At 46.8% G+C, this 15943-nt stretch overlaps 1 protein-coding gene across 4 annotated transcripts in view; it reads left to right on the forward strand.

Moving 5' to 3' along the window:
- Positions 1–28: 28 nt before the first annotated feature.
- The window catches only part of RHOBTB3 (Rho related BTB domain containing 3), a 59667-nt gene continuing 43752 nt past the window's right edge, over positions 29–15943 (forward strand). For all 4 annotated transcript variants that reach the window (XR_005600130.1, XM_039543325.1, XM_039543326.1 and 1 more), the window contains exons 1-3: positions 29–185; positions 880–1032; positions 8111–8336. Coding sequence is in view for 3 of the 4 variants with exons in the window: in XM_039543325.1 (XP_039399259.1) it covers positions 1004–1032; positions 8111–8336 (255 nt within the window). In the remaining variant the exon portion in view is untranslated. The remainder of the gene's footprint in view (positions 186–879; positions 1033–8110; positions 8337–15943) is intronic.

The following is a 15943-nucleotide window of genomic DNA, read 5'->3' on the forward strand; positions in this document are numbered from 1 at the left end:
GAGAGGGAAAGAGCGCGAGGAGGGGCAGAGAATGCTCTAGAACGGACTGCGATTCCCTGCCCGGGGCGCGGGGGGCCTGCGCGGGACGGGGGCGGTTTCAAGTTCTCCGGCCGAGGGGAGCGAAGCGAAGCGGCTTTCCGCTGCCCCGAGGTCCTGCCACGCAGCAGCGCGTTGGGAGCACGCAGGTAAAATAGGGGGCACGGGAGAGCCGGGCGAAGTGCCTGGGCTGGGCTCGCTGAGTCGCCGGTGCTCGGCGGCTTCCCGCAGAAGGGGACGGAGACTAGAGGGTTTAAGGCGCAGGCGGGGGAAGTTCGGCTGCCTGGCAGCCCGGGTTTGACGCTGCTGCGTCGCCTTGGCCCAGTCTTTGCCGAAGCCCCCGGGGCAGCCTCGCCGCGCCGCTGGCCCCTGAGGCTTCGGGCGGAGGCTTTTGGTTGCCTGCTCCGCGCGGCTCTGGCCTGTCGAGTGCGCTGGGTGTCCGGGGCCCGAGAGGGGCTGGGTGAAGTTGGGTGGGGAAGGGCTGTAGCCTAAGAGGCCACCTCCTGCTTTTACCATGCCCAGGCTGCTGGCTCAGGGCCTCGCCCTCCTGAGCTGACAGAGCCCCTGGCTCCTATAATCTGGGCCAGCCTTGTGAAGAGTTTCTGTCTCTGGCTGTGCTGTTGCTCTGGCGTGGCTTTTTTTTGGGTGGATTTTATATTTTTTTTTGAGGTAGGTCTGTTTTGCCCAGTGTACTAAGACAATCTGGGGTTTTGTTTGTTTAACAAAGGTGGGAGGCCCACCAGACCCGACTCCACTCAGATGGGCTTTACAGTGGTGTGATTCCATTGACGTGCATGGAGTTACTTGTGATTTACACAGCTTTAACTCATGATGCTATTTCAGTTCTCCAGCTCTAGTGTTCAAAATATTGACATGCAGTTGGGGACATTTATGTCAATACTTGTCTGAAGTGAGGAAAGGCTGCTGCTTGGTTTATGACACATCCTGTATCTGAAGAACATTCCTGATGGCAGGCTCCCTAAAACCAAGCCCGATGTAAGCTTTTATTTTGTTTCATTCAGAAAAAGAGAACTGTGTTTAATAATAATGTAATAAATGTGTAATTTGAAATGCTTTCTTACTCCTCTTGTTAAATGTTTTGGGGAATCTTTGTGTGTCTGCATTCCTTGCGCACCCAAAACTCCAGTTGACATCAGTGGAATCTCTGTGTGCATAAAGAATGCAGGATCAGATAACCAGGAGAACTGTCAGCTCTTCTGAATTCATGTCAAATCACACACTAACCAAGTGCACCAAGCTCTGTCTTCTCTGCAGTAAAGGACACTTAAAGTCCTATCTGAAAGACCACTGGTAACACCACTACCTCTAGGAAAATGAAGTATTCATCCATGACTAAGCTGTACTTTCCTTTTCTCCATCAAAACTAATATTTTCCCCTCGTCAGCAACCAAGAACATCTGTCTCTGTTCATCTTTTTGTCTGACAGATTTCCAGTGAATACATCAGCAGAAATAATTTGAGACAATTTGATGATCTATTGTTTAAATGTCACTGATATCAGATAAGTCATTGTTTTCTGATTTCTGCCGAAGACTGGCCCAGTGTTTTACAATTTTGCTTTCATCTGGCAGCTGTAACAACAAGTGTCTGCTGGTTGCGATGTTCATTGTGACATTACTCAATTCCTGTAGCTGCAATAACTATTTTCAAAACTAAACATAAAATTTTTCTTCATGTTAAACCGGTATTAAAATAGAACAACGTCTAGTGCAAAAGGGCTCTGAGTGCTTTGGTGTAACACAGGGGTCGGCAACCTTTCAGAACTGGTGTGCCGAATGTTCATTTGTTCACTCTAATTTAAGATTTCACATGCCAGTAATACATTTTAATGTTTTTAGAAGGTCTCTTTCTATAAGTCTATAATATATAACTAAACTATTGTTGTATGTACAGTAAATAAGGTTTTTTTAAATGTTTAAGAAGCTTCAATTAAAATGCAGAGCGCCCCCAGACCGGTGGCCAGGACATAGGCAGTGTGAGTGCCACTGAAAATCAACTTGCTTGCTGCCTTCAGCACGTGTGCCATAGGTTGCCTACCCCGGTATAACAAATATGAAACATTAAATCACACATAGAGGTAACATTTAATTACTTTTTAGTATGAAGATATTGTCCCCAGTAGGGTTAGAAACACAACGTCTGATTACAAACATTATTTTCAAATACATTCATAGTACGTGGAGTGCTTTTTGAACTTTCAAATTGCTAGTATGAAAATGTGGTTGGAGGTTTCCTTTAAAAAGATGCAATAAATATTAGTTTTGGATTATTTTTTACAATGTTTTAAGGGAAAACATTGTAAAAGTGTTCCAAATCTTCTGTATTATGATTACATATATCAATATACTTTCAGAAGATTCATTTAATAATGTGTAATATATTGCATTCCTTCCATGAGAACTCAGAGAACAATGGTATTGTACAGAAAACAGGATTATTCTCTACACAGTGAGAACATCCCTCAAAGTGCAGGATTATGTACTAGAGCTAGTAAGATTTTGCATCTCTAATTTATGATATTAATGTAGTGTACCTCATTTGCTATGATAGCTGCTAATTTACCATAGAGCATGTAGTTGTGTAAAATGGACTTATCCTGTGCATAGTGCATCTGTATTCAAGATTCCCGGTTTGAAATTAGTGTCATATGCCATGTAAAATCACCAGGAGGACATTTCTAACATTTAACTGGATCTAATAATGATAAATACTACTTTAATCATAATACAGAATTTTTACAAAGGACTTCTGGACCTTTTGTGACAATTCAGTCTGGTAAAAACAATGAGTGTTTAGTTCACTGCACATGAGCAATATGTATAAATCTGATTTTTTGCTTGAACCTTTTGTGTGTGGCCTCTTCTACGTCCTGCTAAAATATTTGAGCCCAAGAGGCACTACTGTATTATATGGCTCCCATCACACTGCAGGGTAGTGCAATATCTCTGACCTGAAATGAAAAATAAAAACACAAGAGATGAGGCAGTTTAAAAGTATTTGATAATTGATGGACAAAGTTCAGATCTAGTATATGACCCACAAAGATTAAATTCAGCACTGTGTTTTGCAAAGTTCAGAAGTCTACTATGTATATATTTGTGTGGGGTTTTTTTGTTTTGTTTTTTGCTTTAAATGGAAGCCTTGAGCAATGTTCTGCCTAGTCTTGCAAGTCCATGTTAATAGGAAATGGTCAGTTACATTACAAAAAGAGGAGCTAATTTTTCACCTTATGAGGAGGAGGAAGGTATGTGTAAGATGAGTAGAGGTCAGGCTTTGGAAGAATTTAGTGACAGGCAATCTGAGATTTCTGACTGGGGGAACAGCTGACTTACTGTGCAAGAAAAGTACGTGTTTAGCCTAGTGGAATCCTGGTGATAGCCTTCTCCATAGTTAAAGTTCTTGCCACGCTTGAATAGGTGGGAGTGGAAGAAAATGTTATAGCAGGGGTCGGCAACCTTTCAGAAGTGGTGTGCCGAGTCTTCATTTATTCACTCTAATTTAAGGTTTCGCGTGCTGGTAATACATTTTAACGTTTTTAGAAGGTATCTCTCTCTTTCTCTGTAAGTCTAAACTATTGTTGTATGTAAAGTAAACAAGTTTTTTAAAATGTTTAAGAAGCTTCATTTAAGATTAAATTAAAATGCAGATCTTATCAGTTTAGTGCAGTGGTTCTTAACCTGGGGTGCACGCACCCCCTGGGGCAGGGCCGGTGCAAGGATATTTTGCCACCTAGGCGAAACTTCCACCCTGCACATCGGTTCATTGAGGGGCAAATCCCCAATGAGCCTTTATAGACCCCAGGGGCTGCTCCCCAGACCAGGTTCCCCCCTCCCTGCCCCCTGAACTCCCCTGGAGGGTACACAGCCCCCCTGTGAGCCCTCCCAACCCAACCCAGGTGGCCCCCGCCCTGAGTCCACTCACTGGCTTTGCTGGGCTTGGGCCGCTGCAGCAGTTCGGCAGGGAGGAGTCACCTTCTGGGGGCACCAGAGAGCCAGAGCGTCCCGCTTGTGGCAGCAGCGAGCCCCAGCCATGGAGGAGCTGGCGTGGTGCAGGGGGGCAGCAGCCCTGCAAAGGCAGCGGTGGCACCGCTAGCGGGGAGCAGCTGCGTCCCTCCTGCCCAGGCTGCGGCCCGGCGCCTCCCCCAGGGGGCGCCTGTAGGCTGCAGTGGATGTATGTGGGCACTAGCCCCCATATGCTCCCTGGCTCCCCCCTCGCCTAGGGTTACCATATTTCAACAATCAAAAAAGAGGGGAGAGCCCTGCCCTAGCCCCCATCCACTCCTTTCCACCCTGATTGCCCCGGTCAGAACCCCCAACTCCCCCCCCACCCCCCTGCTCCTTGTCCCCTGACTGCCCCCTCCTGAGACCCTCCCACCCTAACTGCCCCCGGGACCCTGCCACCTACCTGTCCCCTGACTGCCCCAACCCTTATGAACAGCCCTGCCTCCAGACAGACCCCTGGGGGACTCCCATGCCCCATCCAACCACTCCCCACCCACTGACAGAACCCCCAGAACTCTCAACCCTCCTCCTGCTCCCTGACTGCCCCCCGGGACTCCCCTTACCAGGCCCATGCCGGTGAGATGCTGGCTCCACGTGGAGTTTTGAGGCAGTGTGTGTGTGTGTGGGGGAGCTGCAGGAGGGGCAGTCGTGGCGGCTCACACTCCCGGGAGCCGCGGAACCCCAGCACGGTGAGGAGGACCCAGGCGGCGCACCTGCCGCCAGTCTGGGGTCCCGGCCGCCGGCCCCGCTTCACTCAGACGGCCGCGCGCACTGAGCAGGGCCGGCGGCCGGGACCCCGGCTGGCAGTCGCGTGCCAGACAAAATTGGCTCGTGTGCCGTAGGTTGCCGACCCCTGTGTTATAGATTGCCAGGTGAAGATCTAAAAATCCAAACCTCTGTGTAGGGATATGGAGAGGGTGTACCATTATTCCAGGCCACAGGGCAGAATCTGTTAGGCCTAGGCACGTGCTGGTGAGGGGGAAGGAAAGATTCTATTACACTCAACCCCAGCCAAGTTCCTTACACAAAACTTAATTACCCAGGCTTTGTCCGGAAAGGAGTGAATTTTTCCCTTAAATGAGACTATTAAAATGCTTGCATGTAAATAAATTTTTATACAAAATCACTTTCATTGATTTCGTTTGTTAGATCATACATACATGTTTAAGTATGTATGAATACTATTTACAGTATTAAAATTTCAATGAGCTTTTGTGGCAGATCATTGGATAGCCCCCACCTATAGAAAAAACCATGTAATGGGATTGGAGAGGAAAATTCAGGAAAGATTCCCTTAAACATTTTCTACTATGTTGTTTCATTGGGTGCTGGAACTTGTTCCCCCTACAGGGCTTACCCCAATCAATGAATCCCGAAGTGCCTGTAGAAGATTAGGGGTGTCTGAAGCCCTGGGTCTTTATAGCAACTCTTTATGACAGTTCTCCCCCAGGCCCTGGGAGTGTTTGTTGCCTTGAAGTTGTACTGCCAGGGAATTCCTCAGCTGTGCTTGCACAAGGAAGTCACCTTGAAGGAGGCAGCCCAATGCATAATGACCTCCATAGAAAAGATAATACAGACAAAATGTAAGAGATTTTGCTTGTAATCTCTACTCTTTGGTAAGGGAAGTGGAGAATGAGAGTTCCCTCTGGTCATCCTGCTCTAGACCATCCAGTTCCTTCCCCCTCCCTGCTCAACCCCAGGACACAGTGCTCATAAAATGACTGAACTGCACCGTTTAAGCAGAGTGGAGAAAATCTTCACACAGCCCACACACTGAACTAGGTCAATTAAATTCACCCTTTTGGGGGTGTACTTTATTCACACAACCTGTCACAGTCTCAAACCCAGTCATCCTCTGGGGTTCTGGTTCATTCACATTACAGTTCTTTCCTCAGGGTTATTCTCATAGTCACCTGTTTTCAGAGTTCTTGGTTAGTCACAGTTCATGCTTCTAAATGCATGGTTACCGGAAACATTCCACTCAAACATTTTCCCCAACCTTGGTCTTACCGTAAGTCTAGTATGTTGCAACCCCCTGCTCTTCTGTTCAGACCTTCAGTCTCCAAAGGCTACTTTTACTTACTTTATATAAGTGGATTAATGGACACAGTCAAAGCATTGTTTTGGCACTAACTCACTTGACTTTTTATCCAGTGTCAGTTGCTACTAATGGAGGATGTATTAGGTGACACTGCCAACTAGTTTGAGAGCCAAATGAGAAATGTGATGACTTTTTTTGTTTGTTTGTTTTTTGAAACTGTGTCCCTTGAGAAGAACTACCAAGAAAGGGCAACCAGATTTCAAAGCGGAAACTACATCAATGGTCTTTCAGCTTCCTAAGCAAAAGTTAATCCTGGTGAGAGAAACTGGGAAGTAGGACGAAAGAGAGAGGACATTTTTGAGAAAAATACCATTTGGTGTCTCTTGCTGTAAAAGTCTAATATTTGTAGTTTATAAAGGCTATTCAAATAGGAGGAAAGATTTTTAGAGTTTATTTCATTGCTATAATAGGTATTAAATATTTTTGGGTGTTGTCATGTGTGTTTCATATATGTTAGGGCTTGATCTTGTGCCTCTGGAAGTCATTAGTAATGTTCCCATTGACTTAAGTAGAGAGGGTCAGACACTGAAGCTTATATAAATGGTCCAGCCAGTCAGTATGGATATTCACAATTGACTGGTATGAAACTTGTGTACTGATATTTATGTTTAGTATCTCATATACAGTTTTCTGTTATTTTACTAATTTTGCATTAGTGTTTTTTAAATAATCCAGATTCTGCAGTGGGAACTTTTTTGTTGATTCCATTGGTCATTTTATGAATGATTGTGTTTGAGTGATTCCACATAACTTAATGTTTTTTCTTTGGATTTACATTAGCATAACTGAGAGGAGAATTTGCTCCTATAATCAGTTTTATATTTACCATGTTATTTACACACATACCAAACCCCTCACCTACATGTGTTTAGACCATAATATGTGCAGTGCTATTTGGTAGAAACCATTTCATTTTAGACTGACTCTGTTTGGCAAAAATATGCTTCCTCACACAGGTAAAATGTTGCTTCTTTTTATTAGATCTAAAAATTGGCCCTTTTAAAATGGGGTTTAACAGTGTGTTAGCACTGAAACACACTTTTAGATTTTCTATAGCTCTCAGCCTACTGTTAAAAATACTTTTCTTACAAGTAAAAGTCTGAATTGCTTAAGTAGAAAGATTCAGCCTTTCATACTTCATTCTTCTTTTTGCAGTCTTTCCTTAGCGGGGGCTGCCCTCATTTGGGTAGGATCTTCATAGTTCAGAAGGTTGTCTTCATACAGATTATATGAGCACACTGCCAGCCATTTATGTAATTTTTTGCCTTGCGGCAGCAGCAAAAAAGCAGTATATAATCAACTCCCTTCGATGCAGTCGAATGCAGCTGTTGCTGAAGAGCCTTTGTCTTTCTTTGCTGATCTGGCCACATTATGTTGATTCTGCAGAAATGTCAAGTCTCTTCATTGTATGAATTATGCTCTTGGGGTAGGGTTGACGTCAGGAGGCAGCAGCTCAGCCTGGGGCTGCCTGCTGCTAAGGATATGTGCTGAAATCACCTACAACAGCAGCAGATTAACAGCAAGGGCTTGTCCTGCTGCTGTCACATGCAGTTATATTCATTGACTTGCAGGGGCTGAAGGACTGAACAGGAGGTTAGAGAGTACTGAAAACACACTGAAGCCACTGAATATGTGACAAGAATCATTGAGGTTACATCTGTGAAACTACATATGGAAATGCACAAATAAAAAGCCAAACAAGCTGGTGATTTATAAAGCAAGCAGCATTTACAGCACTCCTTTCCACTTTACTCTCCTGCTATTGGATTTGAGATGATGTATGTAACTCAGTGTTGACTCCTGGAGTGTTAGTCTGGTGAAAGAAGAGGCTAGAGAAGGATTAATATTCTTGTTTTGATATGAAAGGATATTCTTAGCGCCCCCCCCCCCCATTCTCGCCTCTCCTCCCCCAATCTTTGCTAATAGCACTTTTTGTTGTTACTGTTTTTAGGTCTGTTCATGTTGTAGCCTTTGGAAATGAGAGAGATGGATTTTCTGAAGACAATCAGCAATCAAGTCTGATCTGGACCTATCTTGGGAGAAGTGCTCTCATTTCAGAGACTGAAAGCAATTTGCTGCTGAACTCTGCCAACCACACTGGAAACCCTGTGTTTACTGAATATCAAGCCTGTGTGTTTGGAAATGTCAGACTGGTGGTACATGACTGTCCTCTTTGGGTAAGCGACTACTCTGAAACTATGTTCTGCATGCAACATTGTAGCCACTCCTAATTCAGTCCAAATACAGCGTTGTTTTTTTTTTTCAAATTATTTTGATGATTAGTGGTATTTTAACCAATTTAAATATTAATTTTAAAAAGATTGGAAGTTTACATCTAATGTTAAAATACAACCACCAAAACAAATACTGACAGTCTCTTAGAGGAACAGGAATAAAAGACCCTCATTAGCAGAGCCCCTATCTATTGCATCTATGTGGAGGTAGTATTTTTCAACTTCGTTATGCAGTTTTTACTGAAGAAAATAATCTAATAGAAAACAAAAATACTGAATGAGCCAGTGTAGAAAATAAGCTTCTAAATCAGAAAGCATAAACAAATTGATACTGTTTAAATTCAGCTTTTGTTAGCTATTAGTTTTTTCATTATGTGCAAAAATGGACTGATTTCTCTGTTTCTGTGAAACAGCACTCCTCTATTTTTTGTGATTATTTCAGAGCAGTGTTCTTTTTAAAAAATGGTTATTTAAATGTTTGTTCCATCTGGCAACTTCATTAGTTTCAATTTAATAATATTATATGGGGCCTGATACTGCATTCCTTGCACACCCACAATTTCTGTAGGTGTCTGCAGAAGTTTTGAGTGTAAGAAATGCATGATGAAGCATTGGTAGTTTAAGGCTTAAAACTGGGCTAGTTAGCATTCTGTTTTCTAGTGGTAGCCTGTTTTTTGATCAATTATTTTGCTTAATCAAAAAATTCAAATGAAACTGAGGATCCAAATTCTGAAAGTCTCTCACCCATTACATAATTGTGCGTGTGTGTGTATATATATGTGTGTGTGTGTGTGTCCTGGTGACCTCAGTGGGGCCAGTCCTGTGAATAAGTGCTACTCAACATGAATAATCGTTGCAGAATTGAACTCTTACTTAAGAGGCTGTAGGAGATCAGTAGGATAAATGGGAAGGTGGGTTGGTGAATAGTTGGAGAATGGTATAAGAAGAATGTCCTATTGCCTGGCTTGCAGAGAGAGGTCACACATTCAGGGATTTGAGTTTGATAATCGTATGAACTTTTTGAGTGTCTTAATAGAACCAAAACGTCAATTCTGAAGACAGTAGGATCACAGTGACTGAACAGCAGTGGCAGCTTATACCAGGGGTCTCAAACATGCGGCCCGCGGAGCTCCCCAGGGCCGCCCAGAGGGGGGGGCAAAGGGGGCAATTTGTCCCGGGCTCCGCAAGGGCCCCCCAAGAGAAAAGCGGAGGCTCCCGCCTCCGCCCCTCTCCTGGAGCCTCGGTGCATAGAGCGCCGAGTCTCCGTCCGAGAGCCTGAGCCCCGCCCCGATCCGAGCCGCATGGGGAGGGGGCGGGGCTGGGAGCTCCAACGGGGCCTGAGCCCCGCCCCGATCCGAGCCGCGTGGGGAGGGGGCGGGGCTGGGAGCTCTGGGCTGAGCGCTGCGCCGGGCCGGGTGGGAAGCGGGCCGCCGGCCTGGGCGGGCCGGGGAGGGGGGAAGGGAAGCGGGGCCGGGCCGGGCCGGGGAAGGGGGAAGCGGGACCCGCCGGGCCGGGCCGGGCCGGGGAAGGGAAGCGGACCCGCCGGGCCGGGCCGGGGAAGGAGCGGACCCGCCGGGCCGGGCCGGGAAGGGAAGCGGGCCGGGCCGGGCGGGAAGGAAGCGGGACCGCCGGGCCGGGCCGGGCGAAGGGAAGCGAAGGGAGCGGGACCGGGCCGGGAAGGGAAGGGAAGCGGGACCCGCCGGGGCCGGGGGAAGGGAAGGGAAGCGGGACCCGCTGGGGCCGGGGCCGGGGGAAGGGAAGGGAGCGGGCCGGGCCGGGCCGGGGAAGGGAAGGAAGGGAAGCGGGCCGGGCCGGGGAAGGGAAGGGAAGCGGGCCGGGCCGGGGCCGGGCCGGGGGAAGGGAAGGGAAGCGGGACCCGCCGGGGCCGGGGGAAGGGAAGCGGGACCCGCCGGGGCCGGGGGAAGGGAAGCGGGACCCGCCGGGGCCGGGGCCGGGCCGGGGGAAGGGAAGGGAAGGGAAGCGGGACCCGCCGGGGCCGGGGTGGGGAGCGGGACCCGCCGGGGTGGGGAAAAGAGGGACCCACCGCCGCCGAAGCGCAGCCCGGTCTTCGGCGGCGGGGGGCCCCTTCCGTTCCGGGACCCGCCGCCTAAGTGCCCCAAAGACCCGCGGCGGGGACCCCCCGCCGCCGCAGGTCTTCGGGAAGAGACAGGGCAGGGGCGGGGCCTCATGGGGTGGATTGGGGGTGGGGCCAGGGGCACCAAGGGGGCGTGTCTTCGAGAAGAGACAGGGCAGGGGTGAGGCCTCATGGAAGGGGTGGATTGGGGGTGGGGCCAGGGGCAGCAAGGGGGCGTGTCAGTGATGCGGCCCTCGGGCCAATGCACTAGTCCTCATGCGGCCCTCGGGGTCATTTGAGTTTGAGACCCCTGGCTTATACTGTTGTCACCCACTTCATGCTTCTGGGAATGCTACCATTATAACTTCTGCTCTCACCTGCCCCAGCTGGGGCAGGTGAGAGGTTTCTCAGGGCATGTCTTCACTAGCAACGTTAAAGCGCTGCCGTGTAGTTGCGGCACCAGCGGTGGGAGAGCTCTCTCCCAGTGCTATAAAAAACCCACCTCCACAAGGGAGTAGCTACCAGTGTGGGGAACATGGCTTCCCGCGCTGGTGCACTGTGTACACTGCTACTTTACAGTGCTGAAACTTGCAGCGCTCAGGGGGGTGTTTTTTCACACTCTTAAGTGAGAATGTTGCAGCACTGTGAAGTGCCAGTGTAGACAAGCCCTTTGAAGTGTGGAGAACAGTAGGATGAGCAGTTTTTGCTTACGCTTGAGGCTGTCTCTGGTTATTTGGGTTATTTTCAAGGATGGATCCCTTAGGGACTTCTGTTTTCTGCAGGCTGAAGGTTGTAGGTATATTTGGTGACTGTGCCACTTCAATGCCACATGCCTATGGTGGTTGAGAGTTTGTAATTGCTCCTGCTGGTGAATGGGATTTGGCAGATTTAGTGAGTGAATAGTTCTAAAGAATCTGCTCACATTCCTTTATGACTAAGACTAGACATAAAAGGGCCATTGTCAGGCATAAGCCAGATGGTTGACATTTGTGACTTGTTCAACTGGCCTTGTCTGCCACAAGTTTTATCTCAGTGGCCTGGAGAGATTGTAAATGGTTGTGCTAACTATTGGTTGATGTTTAATGTATGGTGGTCACTAATAAGACTGAAGCCATCTGTAGTTTCTTTGTAGAAAAGGCACCTGATCTTATCTGTATTAGTGAATATCAACTTTAATATTACAGCTGCCCCTGTATTAGCTCTGTTTGCACCATCTGAATATGCAGTCCAGCATAACTTTTGTGACTCATCTCAGGTGTGAGAAGCCTTGTCTCTAGGATAAATCCATTTGAATATGATGATCCACAACTGTGCAAGTTAAGTTGCTGAACAAAAATAAATATGGGATTCTGGTGCCAAGTTAGAAGAAGTTTTCCTTTTACAAGATTATTGCAGAACTCTGTATGATTGCCAGTCTCTAGTTGGGATGGCCAAGAACTGGAATGTCAAGAGTGTTGCTGCCTAAGGTGGGCGTGAGGTGTATGTAAGGAGCTATCTAGGAGTTAATACAAATATCTGCAAACACTATATTGCTACTCGTTTCACTTACATGAACACAGCAGTTAATTCACAAACTAATTTAACAATTTTAAAACAAACTATATTTTTGAGGTTATCAATACATTCTGCTTGATCATGGGGGACTTTAACTTCCCGGATATAGATTGGGAAACAAATGCTAGTAATAATAATAGGGCTCAGCTTTTCCTAGACGTGATAGCTAATGAATTCCTTCATCAAGTGGTTGCTGAACCGACGAGGGGGGATGCCATTTTAGATTTGATTTTGGTGAGTAACGAGGACCTTGTTGAGGACATTGTTGTAGGGGACAACCTTGGCTCGAGTGATCATGAGCTAATTCGTTTCCAAATAAATGGGAGGATAATCAATAGTGCATCTGAGACTAGGGTGTATGATTTCAAAAGGGCTAATTTTACTAAATTAAGGCGACTAGTTAGGGAAGTGGACTGGGCTAACATATTTAGGGATCTAAGGGCAGATGACGCCTGGGGTTACTTCAGGTTGAAGTTGCAGGAGTTGTCAGAGGCATGTATCCCGAGAAGGGGGAAACGGCTCGTAGGTAGCAGTTTTAGACCGAGCTGGATGAGCAAGCGTCTTAGAAGGGTCATTAAGAAAAAACAGAAAGCGTACCAGGAGTGGAAAATGGGAGGGATCAGCAAGGAAACCTACCTTATTGAGGTCAGAGGGTGCAGGGAAGCTGTGAGAAAGGCAAAGCGACGAGTGGAGATGGACCTAGCGAAGGGGATTAAAACCAATAGCAAACGGTTTTTTAGCCATATAAATAGGAAGAAAACCAAGAAAGAAGAAGTGGGACCGCTTAAAACTTTAAACGGAGTGGAGATTAGGGATAATCTTGGAATGGCACAATATCTGAACGAATACTTTGCCTCGGTCTTTAATGAGGCTAATGAAGGGCTAAGGAATAGTGATAGAGGGACCGATGGGAATGAAGATATGGGGTAGACATTACGGTATCTGAGGTAGAAGCCAAACTTGAACAGCTTAACGGAAGTAAATCGGGGCCCGGATAATCTTCATCCTAGAATATTAAGGGAATTGGCGAGAGATATTGCTAGCCCGTTAGCGATAATCTTTAATAAATCCCTAAATTCGGGGATTGTACCGACTGACTGGAGATTAGCTAATGTAGTTCCTATATTCAAGAAGGGGAAAAAAAGTGACCCGGGGAATTATAGGCCTGTTAGTCTAACATCTGTAGTATGCAAAGTCCTGGAAAAAATCTTAAAAGAGAGATTGGTTAAGGAGCATGAGGCCGATGGAAACTGGGATAGATTACATCATGGATTTACGAAAGGTAGATCGTGCCAAACCAACTTGATCTCCTTCTTTGAGAGAGTAACAGATTTTTTAGACAAGGGAAATGCGGTGGATCTCATATATCTGGATTTCAGTAAGGCGTTTGATACGGTACCGCATGAAGAATTACTGGTTAAATTGGAAAAGATGGGGATCGAAATGAAAATCCAGAGGTGGATAAGGAGCTGGTTAAAGGGGAGACTGCAGAGGGTAGTATTGAAGGGGGAACTGTCCGGTTGGAGGGGGGTTACCAGTGGAGTTCCTCAAGGCTCGGTTTTGGGTCCGATTTTATTCAATCTATTTATTGCTGACCTGGGAACCAAGAGTAGGAGTGGGCTGATAAAGTTTGCGGATGACACCAAGTTGGGGGGTATTGTCAATTCGGAAGAGGATCGGGATATTCTCCAGGGAGATTTAGATGACCTTGTAAACTGGAGTATTAGTAACAGGATGAAATTCAATAGTGAGAAGTGTAAGGTTATGCATTTAGGGATGTCTAACAAGAACTTTAGTTATAAGCTGGGGACGCACCAGTTGGAAGTAACGGAGGAGGAGAAGGACCTAGGAGTCCTGGTTGATCGCAGGATGACTATGAGTAGGCAATGTGATGTGGCCGTTAAAAAAGCTAATGCGGTCTTGGGTTGCATTAGGCGAGGTATTTCTAGTAGGGATAAGGAGGTGCTAGTCCCGTTATATAAGGCGTTGGTGAGACCTCATTTGGAGTATTGTGTGCAGTTTTGGTCTCCCATGTTTAAGAAGGATGAATTCAAACTAGAACAGGTACAAAGAAGGGCCACTAGAATGATCCGAGGAATGGAAGGCCTTTCGTATGAAAGGAGACTTGAGGAGCTCGGTTTGTTTTCCTTAACCAAAAGAAGGATAAGAGGAGATATGATTACACTCTTTAAATATATCAGAGGGATAAATACCAGGGAAGGAGATGAATTATTTCAGCTCAGTGCTAATGTGGACATGAGGACGAACGGATATAAACTGTCAGTCAGGAAATTCAGGCTTGAAATTAGACGAAGGTTTCTAACCATCAGGGGAGTGCAATACTGGAACAGCCTACCGAGGGAAACAGTGGGGGCGAAGGACCTCCATGACTTTAAGATTAAGCTAGATAAGTTTATGGAGGGGATGGTATGATAGGATAACGGGCTTAGTCAATAGGTCAATTAAGTGCCACACTGGTAAATAGTACAATGGGTCAATGGTATGATATAACCTTTTCCAGAGGGTTTGGCTGGAGAGTCTTGCCCGCATGCTCGGGGTTCAGCTGACCGCCATATTTGGGGTCGGGAAGGAATTTTCCTCCAGGGAAGATTGGCAATGGCCCTGGAGGTTTTTCGCCTTCCTCCGAAGCATGGGGCAGGGGTCGCTTGCTAAGGAGTGGGTGGATCGGCTTATGTGGCCTGCATCTTGCAGGAGGTCAGACTAGATGATCATAATGGTCCCTTCTGATCTTGAATTCTATGATTCTATGATTCCAGTTAGAATTAAAACAGTCGCACCTGTATGTTCTAGTGATTTTTCTTTCATTTATTCCTACCTCTTAACTTCCGTTTTCCTCTCCTGTCCTCTCTCCTCTGTTTTCTCGTTGCCTTTTCTCTTTCCTTCCCTTTTATTTCTCTCCTCTCCATTTTCAATACTCTCATTCCTGCAAACTCCCTTCACAAGAACTGTTCTTCACAAGTTAATTCACAGATTTCCTTTCCATTCCTTCTGAGCCCTCTGTTCTGTCCTCCTTTTTCCTCTGCACTTTTCTATCTTTCTTCCCTCCCTCCACCTCAGGGATGAGCAACTAGTGGCTTAGGGACTGCTCCTCGCCTGCCAGATCATTTTATTTGTCCTGCCCATATGTGAGGTCACAGCCTGAGAATTTTTTTATTTTCTTAATTGAGCTGAGTCGCTGAGAGGTGTGTCTTTTAGTAAAGCTGCTGCTGCCTCAGAGCACTTTGCTTCCCCATCAACAGGCTCTGATTCAGCCCCATATCACACAGCTCCAGTTACTGCCTCCCCAGTGGCTGGTTGATTGGGATGTGAGAAACAGGTTCTGGCCAGGCCCCATTTTCCCCCCCACAAAGCAGAGGGTGAGGGTAGGGTTCACCTCCATCAACAGAGAATAAGTAACTAGAACTAGGCGGCATGGGCTGGAGCATAGTGTGTGACTGTGGGGATTGGAGTGAAGCCCAGGATTGGGAGCAGAAGCCCATGCTCTGGGTTGCAGTGCCTGTCATTGGCCCATCCATCCATCCATCAGTCATTCCTGCTGGAGCAGGGCTCTGCTCCACTTGGCTCTGGTTACTGCTTTCCCAGTGGCTCCCCTCTTGTAACTGACCTAACCATGTGTGTAGCCGGCTTTGATTTGCCATGCTGCTCATGGGCCCTTTTGAACAGATTTTGAATGGGCCAGGGTTAACGTGCAGCCAGCTTTCACACCTGGGGCCAAAGAAGGGATCCCATGTGAGGCTATGGCCAAAGACAATGTCTCAACCCTGACAGCTACCCTCTGATCATATTTGTGGTGATCTCAGGGCTCTGAACTTTGCCGATGAGACTGCCACAGATTGGCTTGACAAGCTCCTCATCTGATAAGAACATCATTGTCTGCCAGCTCCTACAATGTGATTGTGCC

This window comes from Mauremys reevesii, linkage group 6, assembly GCF_016161935.1.
Source record: "Mauremys reevesii isolate NIE-2019 linkage group 6, ASM1616193v1, whole genome shotgun sequence".
Classification (NCBI taxonomy): Eukaryota; Metazoa; Chordata; order Testudines; family Geoemydidae; genus Mauremys; species Mauremys reevesii.